Below are 17797 nucleotides of genomic sequence, written 5' to 3' on the forward strand. Positions count from 1 at the left end.
TCTGTGGTGTGGCCTTCCGTATTATTGAATTAGAATGATTATTTAAACTCACTTCTTTTCTGACATCTTGTCTTATCTCATGTAATGCATAGTGTAAGGCCTGTGAACATGATTCATAAGTATTTATCTTTAAAGCACAAAAACAGTATTATTTTAAAAAATTGTCTAGACGTTTCTAATAATGGCTGTTTTAATGTCCTTTTGTTCCTTACAATCGAATCACAGGCAAAACTGCAACATAGATAGTCAAATGCAGCTCTGAATGTACAGTATGCCAAAAAACTAGACCCGTTATTAGTCCAACATCCAGACAGTCCAGACTTTCACTGCCACAGACACAGCCGTGCCTACAGGCTCATGTCGGACAGGAAACATTACTGATGGGGGATAACAGATCAATGGAAATAAGCCATGAGGAAAGTATCTTGGAGAATATAATTGAGGCCATCTCCAGAACGCCCTTTGAAAAACATCCAATAGACAACCAAATGTAAGGCCTTCTTTGCTGACCTGGATAAACGGGAATCTTCACCCAACCAAGAAAAGAAAGAGATAAAAACTAAGAGAACTAACAGGAATGGGGAGAGCGAGAGAAGCCTGGCTCAGACAATGGAGGAGGGGTCTAAACGAATGGGACTGCAGTTGGGGGGAAAGAGGAGGGTCCCTATTTCGGGAATATCACGACAATGGGAACAGTCCACAAGCCCATTTTATAAAAAAAAGGCCTCGGACCCTGCCCTCTTTCTCTCAGCTGCTCTGAGGCTTAGTTGTGGTATGGAGTGTGTGTGTGTCCCACTGAATTAAACACTTTGTTACGGGCTACATGACGTTCATGCCCCAGGCACGGTCACAAGTATGTGGGAGCTGGATGGAAACAATGGAATCAAAACACATTCACTGTGATTTTATTTGGAGGATCCTCTTGAGGTGCCCATGTCCCGAGAACATTTTCCACTCAGAGCTGCATCTGCGGTGGTCCTTCTGTTTTCATACGCTCTTATCTTAAGCTTTCTCTACATCCATCTTTCAGCACCTCTTTCAAATTTATTTTTGACTTCTCTGGGATGCTGAAAACAAAGGCAGTATGGGACGTCTTCACACCCTAAAGTGCTGAGGTACAGTCTAACTTGTGTTATTGTTATAAGGAAAGTCAACAGCATCTATATTATTACTCTAGTAATGAGTGTAGAGGTCTATTTTGAAAGGTTTTGGGATGGATTGAAGAGGCTGAGCTTTGTTGCCCAGCACCAAACTGGACCCTGACCTTCCTGAGGGGAAGTTCGTCCACACTGGAAAGTGAGCTTCAGAAAATAATGGGACTATGAGTGTGTGTAGACTGAAGAGAGTGAAAGAATAAACCAAGGCCCATCAATCCTTGCCTCCTTAGCCAAAATGAGACACTATCATCTTCCACCTACCTTCAAGTGCACTTAAAATACACACTGCGACTACAACCAGTAAGATGTGACCAGCACCTAGTAATCATTCTCCACCTGATGGTAGGTGTGTTTGTGGAACATTACTATTATGAAATGATTTTTTTTCCCCACTGGAACTATGCTTGGATTTCTAGCATTTATAAATGCCAGTTTCCAGGCCTAGTTCTCTTGAATTGTTCGGCACCCTCAGACTGATCCCAAACTGGCGCTTGTATTTTGGAGAGTCAGATGTACAGTACGGTTGTCAAGGCAACATGGTTATCAATGCAGAATACTGTGAAAAACCTCCCCAGAAAAATAAGAGATTATTCCATCTAATCCTAAAACAGGACATACTGAACTATAGGAACTATGGAAGACTCAGTCTCAAGCTACTCTATAGAAGTCGGTACTCTTTAAATCAAATCAACATTTGATCTGATTAAAGTATGTCTTTTGGTTAAGTTTCTATTCTGAAAACAACAACAACAACAACAACAATGGATTGTTTCTCCTGTGTACATGTAATCAGAATATTCCAAAATTATTTAGAACATGTGCATTCATTTCATTCATTCAAATTCTTGTACTCGCTGTTTATTACAGCCCATTTAATTTAATGAACTTATGTCCTTAACAATGGCATACCAGGGCACAGTGAATTAGAAAACATAGGCCTTTTCCTCGCTCCAAAAAAAAAAAATCTTTTTTGTCTTTTTCTAACGTCTCACAGAATGACCTTGGTTTGGACATGAGCAGATAAAAAGGGATGTTCAGTTACAGTGAATACTCTAAATTACACAAAAATCTAAAAAATACAGCCATTTGCCAGCTAGAGCTTCGAATAATGGCTTAACTGGGTTATGCCAGTCTTAATAATGCATTTTTAAAAATGATTAAATAATCAGTATGTAAAAGTCATAATATTCCTCTGCACAGAAATTCTGGTGGTTTAGCACTGTTTAGCTACATTAATGCAACGGAGTGATTATTACAGCATGGTGTCAAACTTCTTAATAACTCCAACTGTGGGTCACAAAGAGGTACAAAAAGAGGTACGAGAACTGAAATTACAGTAAATGGCATGAAATGCCACATGCTTAGCCCAGAGCACATTTTAAATGCACTGCAACATCTCTATTAGACTTCAGACCATGTGCTTTCGGTGGTTTCTATGGCTGCTTTATACCCACTTTGTATGAGAGGAGCAGATGGTCATATTAGTGCTGCTGGCAAGATGGATCTCAACATACAAATGAGAGTGCACTCAAATGAGCTGACTGCAACAATAACATTTTATTTCACCAGTTCTGCTGGCTTTTCACTGCACTCAGATCAAATGTGAAGTTCTACAGTGGGTCTGTGGTAAGATGGCTCAGCCTGAATGTAGTTTCCACCTCAACAACAGGAAGAGAAGCACAGCGCAGATGTCTTCAATTTCTAAAGCAAACACACCAGCCTCAAACTAAAAAAAAAACAAACAAACAAAAAAAAAACTGACTTTAAAAACACAATAAGCTGGTGTATATGCAGTGATTCAGTTCTGTAGAAACGAAAGCGAGGACTTAAATGAACTTATCAGATGATCTGCTTCCTACAATGTTCGTGCAAGTAAAAGATCCGCTTTTTCTGGGTCGGGCGTGATGGTGGTGGTGCTCGTACACCCCTGCAGAAGGGGCGCAGGTGAAGAAGACACTCAAACAAAGGACATTAAATGCACTGATCCACTTCCTCCCCCTCTCTCATCCCGTGACCGCTTACTTTAAGTCTTACCTGCGTGTGTAATGTCGGACAGGTCATAGTTCTTGGCGGTGCGGGGGAACTCTTTTAGTTTACGGTTGGAGAGGATGAGCGCTCCGCTGGACGCAGCCTCTTCCAGCGCCTTCTCCACGCTCCTGCTGGCCGCTACGGTCGCCGGCAGCTGGGCTCCATCCCCAGCAGCCATCAAACACCAAATATAACCCAAATCTTAACGTTACTCTTTACAACGACAATGAGCCCTCCTAAACCTCCATCTCATCCAAGACTGGTCCGATAACGTTACACACCAGAAAAGTAAGTTGTTGTACTCCAAAAGTGATGTAAAATCCAGCTATTGAGCAAAGTTACGCGGTGACTTGACAGTCCGTGTGCCGCACCAGAGCCGAGCACAAAAGGGGCGGAGCTTACGGATTGAGCAAGTCTTGAATGACAGAGCGGACACACCCAATACGAGCTCGTGAAATGAACACAAAAGTGCTGCTCTCATCGCAAGGGGGAAATTATAAAAGTTTTTTTTTTTTTTTTTTTTTTTTTTTTTTTTTTGACGTCCGTAGATTTTGTAATATAAACTGTAGAGGCTTCACTGCTGAAACTGAAGAAGTTTTTGCATTGTTTGCCGATGATACCAAGGCTGACAACATTCAAAAGTAAGAGGAAGCTTCTAATGGATATCACAAAGCATTTCCAGGTCCATTAAATTTACGTGCACTGAGAGAGAGAGAGAGAATATGAAGGACATAAATATAGCATTAACATTAGAGCATTAGAGCAACACTCTTCCCAATATCTGTGGTGTCTAGTCTTTTAAGAAAACCTTAATTGTGTTTACTGGGATCTAATTCCAAAATATAGGCTATATTTAAAAAAAGGACAATATAAGATTGTTGCCGAACATTGGTCTGTGATAATTGCTGTTTTTTCATCCTAATTTAAATTTATTCTAAAATCCACTTCTCAAGCTAAAAAAAACCCCATCTAATTTCTCCTTTAATTTTTTTGGAATGTATATAGAAATGTATAAATCATAGGTCATTGTTTTCAGCTGTGTTGTATCGTTATTAGGATATGTTGTTGGGAAATATTTGCCCACCTATAGTATGCACAAAGCAAAGCTTTCAGAGTTATTTCTTACTCATGCATGCTTAATGTCTATCTGTTTTTTGTTCAGTGTATGTGAGTTCAGTGTTTTAGGCCTGCAAGGGGCACAAAGTGGGTCACACAATTATCCACTGTGTCATATCTCCCCATGGAACAAACAAAGAGGAAGAGGAGGCTCGAGTGAGCTCAGAGGAAGAGAAGGGATGAGAGGCCGTGAGAAAGAATGAGGTTATGCTCTGTGCCAAGCCCTTAAAAAGATCCATGTTGAAACATGAATTAGGAATATGTAATAGTTTATTCATTAAGAATTAAAAATTTGACTAAATCTTTACTGTAGTCTTTAATATAGTTGTTGGTGAATTATTGTGTTGTATTCTTGGTGACACTGAATATAAATGACAGAGAAGCTCACAAAATTAGTGATTAATACTGCAATTTATGTATTTATTTATGAGAACCCCTGTATATTTTGATCTGTCATCCCTTCAGTCTAGAAGTGGCTGTCTAATGGTTTCAATGCAGCACTGCAGTTCTCACCAACAAGTCAATGATCACAAAACAGCTACAGTACAGCCCATGTGGGAGTCAGAAAGCAAGACCCAACTTGTTCAGAATACTGTATTTCTCCTCAATATAAAATAATTTGCTACCTTCTATTATATGCTATTTATAGTAATAAATCATTCGGAATAAAATGATTATTTGGGTAATTATTGTTTGGCATCTCTGTATTCTTTTTACACATGATGTGATTATTACATTGTTTTCATTTAATCCCCATTAACAGGCTGAAAATCCAAGACAAGGGCACGGATACACATCCCCTCGTGTCTTTATGTAGCGCGGCATAACAGCGTCCCCTGGCGTAGAAAATCATGTCAATCACTCAAAACAGGGCCTTTTATGTGTCACAGAATTACTCGGAAAAATAAAATACTTTATTTTAAAAATATTTGAACAATAATAACAATATACTTTTTATTTGTTTGTTTGTTTCACAAAAACACACCTGTTTAGTTGTGCACTTGAGAACATGTATGAACACCGTGGATTGCTGCGTTCATCTCATCTTATTATGTTCTGCTCACTTTTTCTAAATGTTTAAAATACATTTGTAATCTACATGTAATCAACTGTTATTTTTATTTCAATAATTTGTTCGTTATTCATATATGATTATTATTATTATTATTATTTATATTATTATTTAAAGCATATTATTAAAAGTTTGTTTTCAACCATGTTAGAAGTTTGGAGCCAAACCTCGAGGACCTCGGAGACACTTACTGTAATGTTTGTGCAGGAGATTGACCAAGTGATGGTAAATTATCTCTGTTGTTTATGCCATGCAGCAAATGTAAGTCATAAAGAATAAACTAAAAGCTTCTCAAGTTCAGTGTACTTGGTAAACATGCACCACATGCATTTATAGCAAATTTGGTTGATTACAAAACCCACTACTCAAAATGAAAATGGGTAACACTTTACAATAAACTTCCTTTGTTTAACATGAACTAACCATGAAAAATTATTCTAAAGCCTTAGTTAACCATAGTTAATTTCAACATGTACATATACATGTTCAAAGTCAAAACTTGTCTTTTAAGATTATTTAATGAGCCTGAGCTAACATGAACTAACAATGATGTGGTGTGTTTTTGTTAACTAACATGAACAAAGATTCATGAAAATACTTTACCTGATATGTTGCTAGTTAATGCAAATTAATGCATAAACAGAGCATAACTAAAGAATGAGATTAAAAAGTGTTACCAGAAAATGCAGATCTTGGGGTCGGGGTGATTGCTGATCGTACTTATATATATATATATATATTTATTTATTTTTATTTTTTTATTTAATTTTCTTTCTTTCATTCTTTTTTTTTTTTCGGTGCTCAAAGTATAGTATGATACTTTAAATGATAAGATAAATTAAATGATAATTTTAAGCTCTTGTTCTGTCCAGGCTGGACTATTGCAACGCCCTCTTGGCAGGTCTTCCAGCCAATTCTATCAAACCTTTACAATTATTTCAGAGCGCGGCAGCAAGATTAATTTTCAATGAGCCAAAAAGAATACACGTCACACCTCTGTTTATCAATTTGCACTGGCTTCCAATAGCTGCTCGCATAAAATTCAAGGCATTGATGTTTGCCTACAAAACTACCACTGGCTCTGCACCCATTTACCTAAATACGTTACTTCAGACTTATGTGCCCTCTAGAAGCTTGCGTTCTGCAAGTGAACGTCGCTGGATTGTGCCATCCCAAAGAAGCACATAGTCACTTTTACGGACTTTTACATTAAATGTTCCCTTCTGGTGGAATGAACTCCCCAACTCAATCCGAGCAGCTGAGTCCTTAGCCATCTTCAAGAATCGGCTTAAAACACATCTCTTCCATCTTTATTTGACCCTCTAACTTTAACATTCACTATTCTAATTCTATTCTTTAAAAAATCTAACTACCTTTCTAATCTTTTTGTATTATATTTTCTTTTCATTTATTATCAATTGTATATGTATGTGTGTGTGTATGTGTAAAGACCTCTAACTAGCTTGCTCTATTATTTTATTTTTTTATTCTATCTGTTTTCTTTTTATTTATTATATTAGTTAAAATCCTGTGTACTGTGTTAACCTAACTGAGACTTGTTATAGCACTTATATATCATTGCTCTTTTTGTTGTTTTTGATTGCTTCCACTGTCTTCATCTGTAAGTCGCTTTGGATAAAAGCGTCTGCTATATGAATAAATGTAAATGTAAATGTAAATGATGGCTTTGACGTGGCCTTACAAATCATAAAGAGACATCGATTGTCAGTTCATTTATGTAGGTTAATGTTAATGTAATAATAAGCAAATATTAAAATAAAATATAAAATAAACAAGTTAACATTCATGTAGATTAATAAATACTATTCTTCACTGTTTATTCATGATAGCTGAAGTATTAGCAACCATAGTAAATATTTCATAGTGTTTATATGTTATCTGATAATTCAAATCACATTGAAGCATTTTATAGACCCTTATGAAACAAAAAAAAAAAAAAAATATATATATATATATATATATATATATATATATATATATATATATATATATATATATATTCAAATATATAAGATATTAGAAAATAAAAAGGAAAAATAACATTTTACAATATATCAAAATAAATTTTAAGAAATATATTGGTAAATATATTTTCCTTTCGTAAGGGGATGAAATATCTCAAACTATGACTCGCTTATAGCTAAATCCACAATACATAAAGCCATCTGTCATCATAAAAACTTTCGTTTATTTTTTTACCATGATCCTTCCATCAATTATTTTTAATAGGCCTAGCTAACTTCTTCTTTTTTTAATCTGCAGGAGTTTGTGATAAACGCTACAGCCTTTGAAACAGCAAAGTTCTGGGTAGGAAACTTGGGCAATGTTGCATTGCCTTGGCCTTCACTCCTTTGTAGTCCAAGTATTTGTGAAAATGCATTTTTCAGTTCATTTGCTTGCCTTTGTTAGAGCAGCTGAGAATGATTTGGTTTTAATGTAATTCAGTTTTTAGGTCAGGGATCCCTAAGACCTTGCTGGCATTGCCATGAGTGATGGTCCGGGATATGGGAAAGAAACTGGGTCAGAACGGTCTGGATAATGGGCGAGTTTATTGCTGTACTGTGGACTGCAAAAGTGCTGTGATGACAGTATTTGCTCATTAGATGGCGATATCTGTCTCACTTCTTCTCCATACTACATCCTTCAGTTCAAATAAATTAAAATATTATTCGTTATACTTTTCATTGAAATAATTTAACAGAAACTTTTTTCGGAATGCCCAAAATAAATGTAGATTTTGTTTTTGTACATTTCAACTTTTAAAGTAAGAAATAATATTACTGCCTAATAAACATGGCATATACTGCCTGGTTTTATTGCAGTTACACAAAAAAAAAAAAAAAAAATCCATAAAAAAAAACAACAACAACTAATTGAAATAACTATAGAACAGCATTGATCTTTGTTCATGTGAATTTTGTGTTTATTTATTAATAGATTTTCTACATGAATGCATTAAGAACTAAAATGAGCAAACAACTTAGATTAATAATAAAATAAAATAAAAATTTAATTGTTAGTTCAGGATACTCAATGCATTAGCTGTTAATGTTTAGAACCTTATTGTAACACCTTTCATTTTTCAAACATAGGACATGTGCAAAGCAACAGTATTTGCTTTGTTATCATGAACACAGTAAAAAACAGCTATTTTGGTGTGTATCTGTGTAGACATCTTGCAATGCTTTCCTCCCTCTGCAGTACGAGAAAGCAGTGTTGCAGCAGCTGTTATTCCAGCTGTGCTATGCAAGATGTACAAGAAGGAATCCCGATGCTTTCCTTTCAAACAAACAGGGAGTTTTTAATCACAGTGAAAGCCACAACATCAGCCAATATTACTGACAGAACACCATAAAGGGCTTTTTCTGAAAACAAACAGAGGGGAGAGGCTGAGGATGCCCTTCTTTTTCCTCACTTTTTTGTGGTTTGATCTTGTCATCTCTTCTGTGTGTTTTCAATTACTTAAATTTCATCTTTCCATCGGTTTTTTTAACCACACATCTGTATAGGACCCCAAATAAGGGGTTTGGGCCATCTTTTGGGGTTCTGTCAGGAGGCAGGGTAGACATTACAAGGATGGCACTGGTCAGTTTGAAACTTGCGGTGACTGTGGCTGTGCGATTTTCAGTTTGGGCCCAAGGAGGACGAGGAGATTCAGTGCTGGAATATCAACTACAGGACAGGTACAGATTACTGACAGACACTGTCCTTATTCCGTTTCTGGCAGCGGTGTATGCACTGGAGCACTTCACTAGATCCTTCTGTATGAATATCATACTAAAGATATGTTTTAGGTATGCTGAATATACAAGCATCTGTAAAATCTGAGATAATTATCCGAGATGAAACATTCTATGAAAGCACCTTGATCATTAGATTCTGAAAGTCTAGGGATCTTCTAGTTTTTGCAAAGCTTCGACACATGACTTTTGTTTTGGGACTTTTGTCACACTGACCCCAGTGGTTTCCATACAATTGCCAAAAACAGCAAAGAGTCATGTAACAAAACAGAACATCTTTATTACTCACTCAGACACTAAAAGATGAAATACATGATAACTTATGAAAATTAAGACTCAAAGTTTCCCTGAAACTGAAGACTCGTCTTATCAATGATTTATGTTTTGTTTTTTCCATCTAGTTGAGTTTCACAGTCACAAGGCAATCACAATCAGCCTGTCAAAGGTTGTTTTTAGGTTGTTAGCTCTTTGGATTTTAATTACTAGACTGTTGCAGCACTGAAAAGTAGTGTGAGAAACTAATTTTGCCCTCAAAAGGTTTTGAGAACCAGACATAACAAAAAGACAAAGGAAGTACAAATAGCATTAATACTACTTACACCAAGTACAATGTTAGACAGTGTCAACCACTAATATTGAAAACTCAAAGCTGTTATCTTGGGAAAAGGATGTTGCAGTAATTGGGTGCCAGTATTTGTGGCTGATGTGAACTAGAGAAAAACATTTATTTCATAATAAGATTTCCCCCCAACTTCCCATGGTTTTACTTCAATGATTTTTTGTGCATTTTTTGAATGAATGAATGAAATGAATGAATGAAAAAGATAAACATTGCATATTTATTTCCACAGCTGCCTTTGCTCATATTTACGAAGGTTGCCAATATTAGTAGTTGCACTGTAGGTACTGTTTATAGTGACTTGAAGTTATTTGCACCTCAGTGTTCAAATAGTCACTGCAATTATCATGACTGTCTGAGCAGCTCCTTTTAAACTTTGAAATATGTGGGTCTAATTATCGCCTAACACAATTAAATAGATGGGAATTATTAAATACCTTGCATAAATTATATTTATATTCATATTCTCACATATTTGTAGTCTCTGACAAGCAACAATAGAGGTTTTCTGTTTAACATGAGTCTTTTAGTGTTTCATATTATTGATTTTTTATTGATTGCTATTTTTATTGATTGCAATTTGACACACAACAAAAACTTTGGTTGCACTTTATTTTATAGTATGTGTACTTACATGTAGTTATAGTGTACTTACAGTGTATTTATCTAAGAAAGTTCTGGTAACACGAGGTAACTACATGGGGTAGGGTTAGGTTTAGGGGTAGGTTCAGGGTTAGTACCTAGTTATTACATAGTTATTGCAATTACCATAATGAGTACATAGTATGTACATGAGGAACAGGACTGTAAAATAAAGTGCTACCAAAACTTTTTACCTAGTTTTTTACACAATAGGAGGGTTTTAACACATATTCTGCAATTTAGTTTCGTCAAGAATTTCTTAATAGGAAGAAGTAAAAACAGTGGTCTTGAGTTTGTTAACCATGACATCCAGAGCATTCTTGGCATATTGTTTTTAGTGGTATGCTGAATATTTGTGTCTGATATGATAATGGATTCGAAATGTCTTGCTTTTTATGTGTTTCTCCCTCAGTCAAGGTAAAGGATGGATTGAATCCCCTCTTGAGACTGAACTTTTTAGAGGACATGAACAGCATTCTGCAGAGCAAGTTCACAGTTGGCTCAGTGGAAGAGTGCATGAACTCAGCCGGTACGCAACATTAACACTACATTCTCCATAACAGAAACACATATATGCACATTCTTTACAACCGAACACACCAGCCACATTACTCATTTAGTGTCTCTTCACCTCAGTTACCTTAGTTCCCCTGGCGCTCTTCTTTTTCTTCTGCTAAACTCCAGACTCCATTCAAACGTTGTTGTTTTTTTGGATAATTTCAGCCTTGGGGTGAAGTATTATATGATTTGTAATTATGGCTGTTGATCAATTAAAAAATATATATATATATAATATATATATTAAAATATATTTTCACAATCTTCAAATTAACACCTAAAATGTTTTTTTAAATATTTCAGAGGAAGCCAAATAAACAAAATGAGCCTCATGTCAATTTCATATCCCGCTTTCATTGGTGCTGGTTTTGTGCAATCCAAGATTTTTGGACATTATCTAATACATAAACTGTCACACCTTCACCGCACACAGAGAGAATGTGAGAATCTGCGTCACCCTGTATTTTTGTGTGGTTTCCTGTTAAAAGTGCTCCTTGATGCTGCAGACTGCTCCAGAGGGAGACTTTTACATCCTTAACCAAGCTGCACATCTGCTCAACATCTGCTGTCTTTATTGACATCATTCTTCAGCTGGTGACTCACCTCATTGTTGCCTGGTTACAGGGGTTAGAGAATCATCGTTTGATTTGGACGAGAATAGGGAGTGGACTACTCGGTTTTTAACTTACTTTTGTCACCTATCGCATCATGTGACAAGTGTCCAGGGAGTTTTCCGACGCTAGACCTGTTTTAATATTGTTACACATCCCAGCTGTTTTGCATCAAAACTTTGAATGCTCTCATTCTTTAACTATAACTGTCCATGATTGAATCAGTCGTATTCAGGCCAACTGAATCATGAAACACTAAAGGAATAGTTCAACCAAAGATTCTGTCATCATTGCTTTTCCTTTAATTAAAGCCTTTATATAATATATATTACTGTATTGTGTTATTACTTGTAATGAGGTTTATAGGTTTATGTCCAATATGCTCATTTCCACTGTCAGATATAATAATAATAATTATTATATTTTTTTAAGAGGCAATATTTGTGACGGTTGGGTTTGGGAAAAACACAAGGAGAGGGTAGGATCCAATAGCAAGGTATGGGTTTATTAAACAGAAAGAAAAATACAAAATAATCAGTCTTGAGAGACAAACAAAACCAAAAAGGGAACCGGATGAAAACGGGAACTCGGAGGAACGAAGTCTCGGGACACGAGAGCTTAGACACATAGGGTAAGGACTCCATACAGATGACAGAGAAAGACAGCTATACATAGGGAGACTAATGAAAAAGGATTGTCAGCACCTGTGTGATTTAATTGGAGTGCAATTACTGTGAAGACGGAACCAGACTAGAGGAATTAAGGTGCCTATGGTGAAGTGCCTAAGGAGAAGTGAGCTCACTAGGGAACACCCAGGAAAACAGAGACTGACAGCGTGACAATATTGCACAACTATAACTGTTTGGGCTTAGAACTAAATAACTTGATTTCATAAATTATGAAAAGAGACCATTTCAATCTAACTCCAAGTAGAAAAAAGCACGAATAATCTAGAATGAACAAATATCCCTTAATACATCAATACCAAAATAAAAATTAGCCTGAAAATATTTGTCATATTCACTAATTTCTTCAGAACTTATTCGCTTGATTGAGTGGAGTGAAGGTATTTGAGCAGAGTTTCAGTCTGTGTGGTCTTGTTTCATAACTTTCTTATTTAGAGAGGATCGAGGGTTGTTTCTGGTTTATTATTTCCTTTATAAAGATATGAAAGCAGTTTTGTTGTTTATAAATCTTAAAGGATGTTATAGATGTTTTGGTTTGAACTAAATAGGTTAAAATTCACCGCTTCGTAGTCTTGGTCAGTAGGTTTGAATTTTGCATAGATTATCTGTTCTTGCTTTTACTAAAGCATGAATGCACATAAGTTCACCCCTCAGTGAACCTAGAGTTTGGGTTACCTCTGTGTCATGAGTTGAAGAAATACATCTGAAACACAAGACCTCTTGTACTTTAGTCACAGTCCCCACCCAGATACCTAATCCATGATTACATCTGTGTGCACCAGACCTCTGCAGGACAGATCTATTCCAGCAATAAATCTGATATCTGTTCAGTATTTGTTTGACTTTATTATTTAGTGGCCCTTTTTGCCCTTTCCACATAACTGAGGAAACTGTGTTTGCCAACTGCAGTCCATTACACTTAATTCAGTTTGTTTTAACAGTCAAGTTTAAACAAAATATCTTAGTCAATATTTTGCCCTTAGTGAATATCTGTCCATCTTTTTAATATCATTATATCATTTGAATTTGTGTTCTCAGTGCCTTTGGCAGTGTATAAGTGGCTGGGGTGTACTGGGTGAGAGCCAAAGGAAGCTGTTTCATGAGAAGTCTTCTGGACTAGGACTAAAAGTATGTATTTAGTCCTGATTTTAATAGCATGAGACTTTAAAATGTCATTAGATTAGATTAGATTAGATTAAACTTTATTGTCATTCTGCAGAGTACAAGTACAGAGCTAATGAAACGCAGTTAGCATCTAACCAGAAGTGTATAGTGTTTAAAATGGAGATAAGTGCAGAGTAAGTGAAGCTATGATTTACAGCATGTACAGTAGCATTTATATACACAGTATTTAGCAGAGTATGCACAGAATATAAATTGGAGTCCAATGTAAGGTTATACAAGTATGTACCATTATGAACTGCAGCAATGTAAGAACAGTGGTAATAAATACAGTTGGTTGTGTGTACAATAGTGTTGTTAGACAAAGTATTCTATTTAAAATATCAGTAGTGCAATAATATTTTTTATAGAAATAGATTACTGTGCTTTGTACAGTAACAGCGGTAGACAGTGTACAGTATGTGCAAAATATGAGTAGTGCAAATACATGTATGTAAAGTACTGTGACCAGTGTGGTAAGAGAGAGGGTGTAGGTTAGATTGGTGGTGTGGAGTTCAGAAGGGTCATAGCCTCGGGAAAGAAACTCTTCCTGAGCCTACTAGTGTGAGAGCATATGCTCCAGTAACGTGTGACGGATGGAAGGAGGGTAAAAAGTCCACGGTTCTGGTGTGAGGAATACTTGATGATGTTCCTAGCCCTGCCCAGGCAGTGTTGTGATAAATTTTCTCAGTGGTAGTTAACGGGGTGCTGGTGATCTGTTTTCACCACCCGCTGGAGTGCTTTGCGGTCAGATGCAGATCAGTTGAGATGCACACTGAGATGCAGTTTAGTGAGTATGCTCTCGATGATACAGTGATAGAATTCCACAAGGATCCTGGGACTCTGGTGAAATTTCTTAAGGCTTTTTGACCTGGGTGGATGTTTTTAGGAACCAGTGAGGTCATCAGAGATGAGGATGCCAAGGAACTGGATCTATGTTTACAGGCAGCACAGCGGAAGGTGAAGTATGCAATAGGTTTGTAAAACACATTACCAAGCTATCTTATACCTCACACTGAGAGTGTTTACATGCATCAGCTCATGATTATGCTTAATAGCCTCATGGAAACTTATCTTTTTATATGTCATAAATGGTTCAATCAAAACACACACACATTTTACAGGTGTTTTATCCATATTTTGAATATTGGATAGTGTAGTGTTTTAGGTTGAAGGTAATTTCTGTAAATGTTTCCAAAAAATGAACTTGTAATTTTCTGCCAGATTATTATTATTATAATTATTATTTTGTATATATACTGTACTACTGTTCAAAAGATTGGGCTTCAATATTTTGTATGTCTTTAAAAGAAGTATCTTATGCTAACCTGTGTTTATTTGATACAAATATACAGTGCAAATAGTATTATTGTGAAATATTATGACAATTTAAAAATGAATATATTTTAATATACAAACCCGATTCCAAAAAAAGTTGGGACACTACAAATTGTGAGTAAAAAAAGGAATGGAATAATTTACAAATCTCATACACTTAAGAATATAAATAACATCTCAAATGTTGAAAGTGAGACATTTTTAAATGTCTTGCCAAATATTGGCTCATTTTGGATTTCATGAGAGCAACACATTCCAAAAAAGTTGGGACAGGTAGCAATAAGAGGCTGGAAAAGTTAAATGTACATATGAGGAACAGGTGGAGGACCAATTTGCAACTTATTAGGTCAATTGGCAACATGATTGGGTATAAAAGGAGCCTCTCAGAGTGACAGTGTTTCTCAGAAGTCAAGATGGGCAGAGGATCCCCAATTCCCCAAATGCTGCGGTGAAAAATAGTGGAACAGTATCAGAAAGGAGTTTGAAGTTATCATCATCTACAATGCGTAATATCATCCAAAGATTCAGAGAATCTGGAACAATCTCTGTGCATAAGGGTCAAGGCCGGAAAACTATACTGGATGCTCGTGATCTTCGGGCCGTTAGACAGCACTGCATCACATACAGGAATGATACTGTAATGGAAATCACAACATGGGCTCAGGAATACTTCCAGAAAACATTGTCGGTGAACACAATCCACCATGCCATTCACCGTTAACGGCTAAAACTCCTAAGTCAAAAAAGAAGCCATATGCAAATATGGTCCAGAAGTGCAGGCATTTTCTCTGGGCCAAGGCTCATTTAAAATGGACTGTGGCAAAGTGGAAAACTGTTCTGTGGTCAGACGAATCAAAATTTGAGGTTCTTTTTGGAAAACTGGGACGCCATGTCATCCAGACTAAAAAGGACAAGGACAACTGAAGTTGTTATCAGCGCTCACTTCAGAAGCCTGCATCTCTGAAGGTATGGGTTTGCATGAGTGCGTGTGGCATGGGCAGCTTACACATCTGGAAAGGCACCCACAATGCTGAAAGGTATATCCAAGTTCTAGAACAACATATACTCCCATCCAGATGTCGTCTCTTTCAGGGAAGACCTTGCATTTTCCAACATGACAATGCAATACCACATACTGCATCAATTACAACATCATGGCTACGTGGAAGAAAGATCCAGGTACTGAAATGGCCAGCCTGCAATCCTGATCTTTCACATATAGAAAACATTTAGCGCATTATAAAGAAGAAGACAGTTGAGCAACTAGAAGCCTGTATTAGACAAGAATAGGACAACATTCCTATTCCTAAACTTGTCTCCTCAGTCCCGAGACGTTTGCAGACTCTTATAAAAAGAAGAGGGGATGCCACACAGTGGTAAACATGGCCTTTTCCCAACTTTTTTGAGATGTGTTGATGCCATGAAATTTAAAATCAACTTATTTTTCCCTTAAAATTATACATTTTCTCAGCTTAAACATTTGAAATGTCATCTATGTTGTATTCTGAATAAAATGCTGAAATTTGAAACTTCCACATCATTGCATTCTGTTTTTATTCAAAATTTGTTCAGTGTCCCAACTTTTTTGGAATCGGGTTTGTTCTAATATTCTCTATTCTGTTTGAATATATTTTAAAATGTAGTTCATTCCTGTTATGCCAAATGTAAATATTTAGCAGTCATTATGCCAGTCTTTAGTGTCACATGACATGATTTTTATTATTTTATTTATTTTATTTTTACTAACCCCCAGCTTTTAAACAGTCGGCTATATTTTTTCTCTCTTTTTCTTCCCATTAACAATTATGACTCTGTGTATAAACACCTTTACAGGCCTTCTGTCTGTTAATTCAATATACACATTTCTGTTATTGTTATTGTTTTGTTATTCTACTGTGTTAGTCTACTGTATATAGGCCATTCATTTCTTGTCAAAAGCTGGGCCAATTTACCTTAATTCACCTTAGACAACCATAAAGACTTTCTTAAAGACTTAAAAGATGTTAATATATATAGATATATATTCCAAAATCATGTTTCACCATGTAGATGTTACTGTTGTTATTCATGAGTGCATAGAATGTTGTTTTTGTTAATGTTTTAGTATCAGGCTGAAATGTGGGGATGATGTCGTGCACCCGAGGCTTCCCGTTAATACCTTCTGCACAGTGACGTTCCGTTTATGACTTATATCTAATATAAAACAGACCTCTGGTTGCTCAGACATGTCTTAAACATTGAACAGACACTTGGCTCAGACATATCCCTTACTTAATATCTATTCCACTGAGCTAGGAATCTACATCATACTGGGTATTTCAAAGAACCTCTGTCTGACCTTCACATCTTGAAAGAGTTAAATCCTTTATCATAACCATATTAGGTTCATGTAGACCCTTATATGTGCTCTGTAGGGTCAGAATCACATGCAGGATGTGTGAAACCTGCTCACATCACGTTTCTGATGATATGAAAGTACCACGGTTGGAACAAATCTAACCATAACACAGTAATGAAATACACCAGTTACACCACATATACATCCGGTGACCTAAAAAAATCATTTGCAAACAAACATTTACCATTAAAAAAAAAAAAAAAAAAATAGTTTGTGAATATTATTCTTTTAAAAGCATTAATTCCTTTCAAATAAATTCCATTTGGTTTTGGTATTTTGTCTAATGCCATGACACACTTTTTAAAAATGTGGCTTAAATGTTCAAGTGCTCACTTTGGGTGTGTACTTATATGTGTGTTATGAGGGTCTAGTCCAGCCAAAAACAAACAGTCACTTAAAGGTCATATGACATAATGAGTGGTGCTTGGACACTCTCCAGTAAGCGCCTCTACCTTGAGATGTGAGAGCGTGTTTAACTAGAGTTTAACTGGAGACATGAACAAGAATAAGGGGGACAAAATGTGATCGAGCAGGTTACAGTATGTGACAGTGATTAAACTGTCTTAAAGCCTGCAGTGAGGACAAGAGAAAAAATTAATAAAACTGACCTACCACACATAATACTGACCCAGCAACCACCAAACACAGAG

The 17797-nt window shown here is 36.2% G+C and overlaps 1 protein-coding gene across 2 annotated transcripts in view; it reads right to left on the reverse strand.

Moving 5' to 3' along the window:
- The window catches only part of LOC128016631 (leucine-rich repeat and calponin homology domain-containing protein 4), a 35713-nt gene extending 32127 nt beyond the window's left edge, over positions 1–3586 (reverse strand). The window contains exon 1 of one of the 2 annotated variants that reach the window (XM_052601298.1): positions 3192–3585. In XM_052601298.1, the coding sequence (XP_052457258.1) occupies positions 3192–3363 (172 nt within the window). In that variant the 5' untranslated portion in view covers positions 3364–3585. Of the gene's footprint in view, positions 1–3191 lie in introns of both variants that reach the window. The other variant, XM_052601297.1, reaches the window with a different exon arrangement.
- Positions 3587–17797: the final 14211 nt, after the last annotated feature.

This window comes from Carassius gibelio, chromosome A7 (genome assembly GCF_023724105.1).
Source record: "Carassius gibelio isolate Cgi1373 ecotype wild population from Czech Republic chromosome A7, carGib1.2-hapl.c, whole genome shotgun sequence".
NCBI classification, from domain to species: Eukaryota; Metazoa; Chordata; class Actinopteri; order Cypriniformes; family Cyprinidae; genus Carassius; species Carassius gibelio.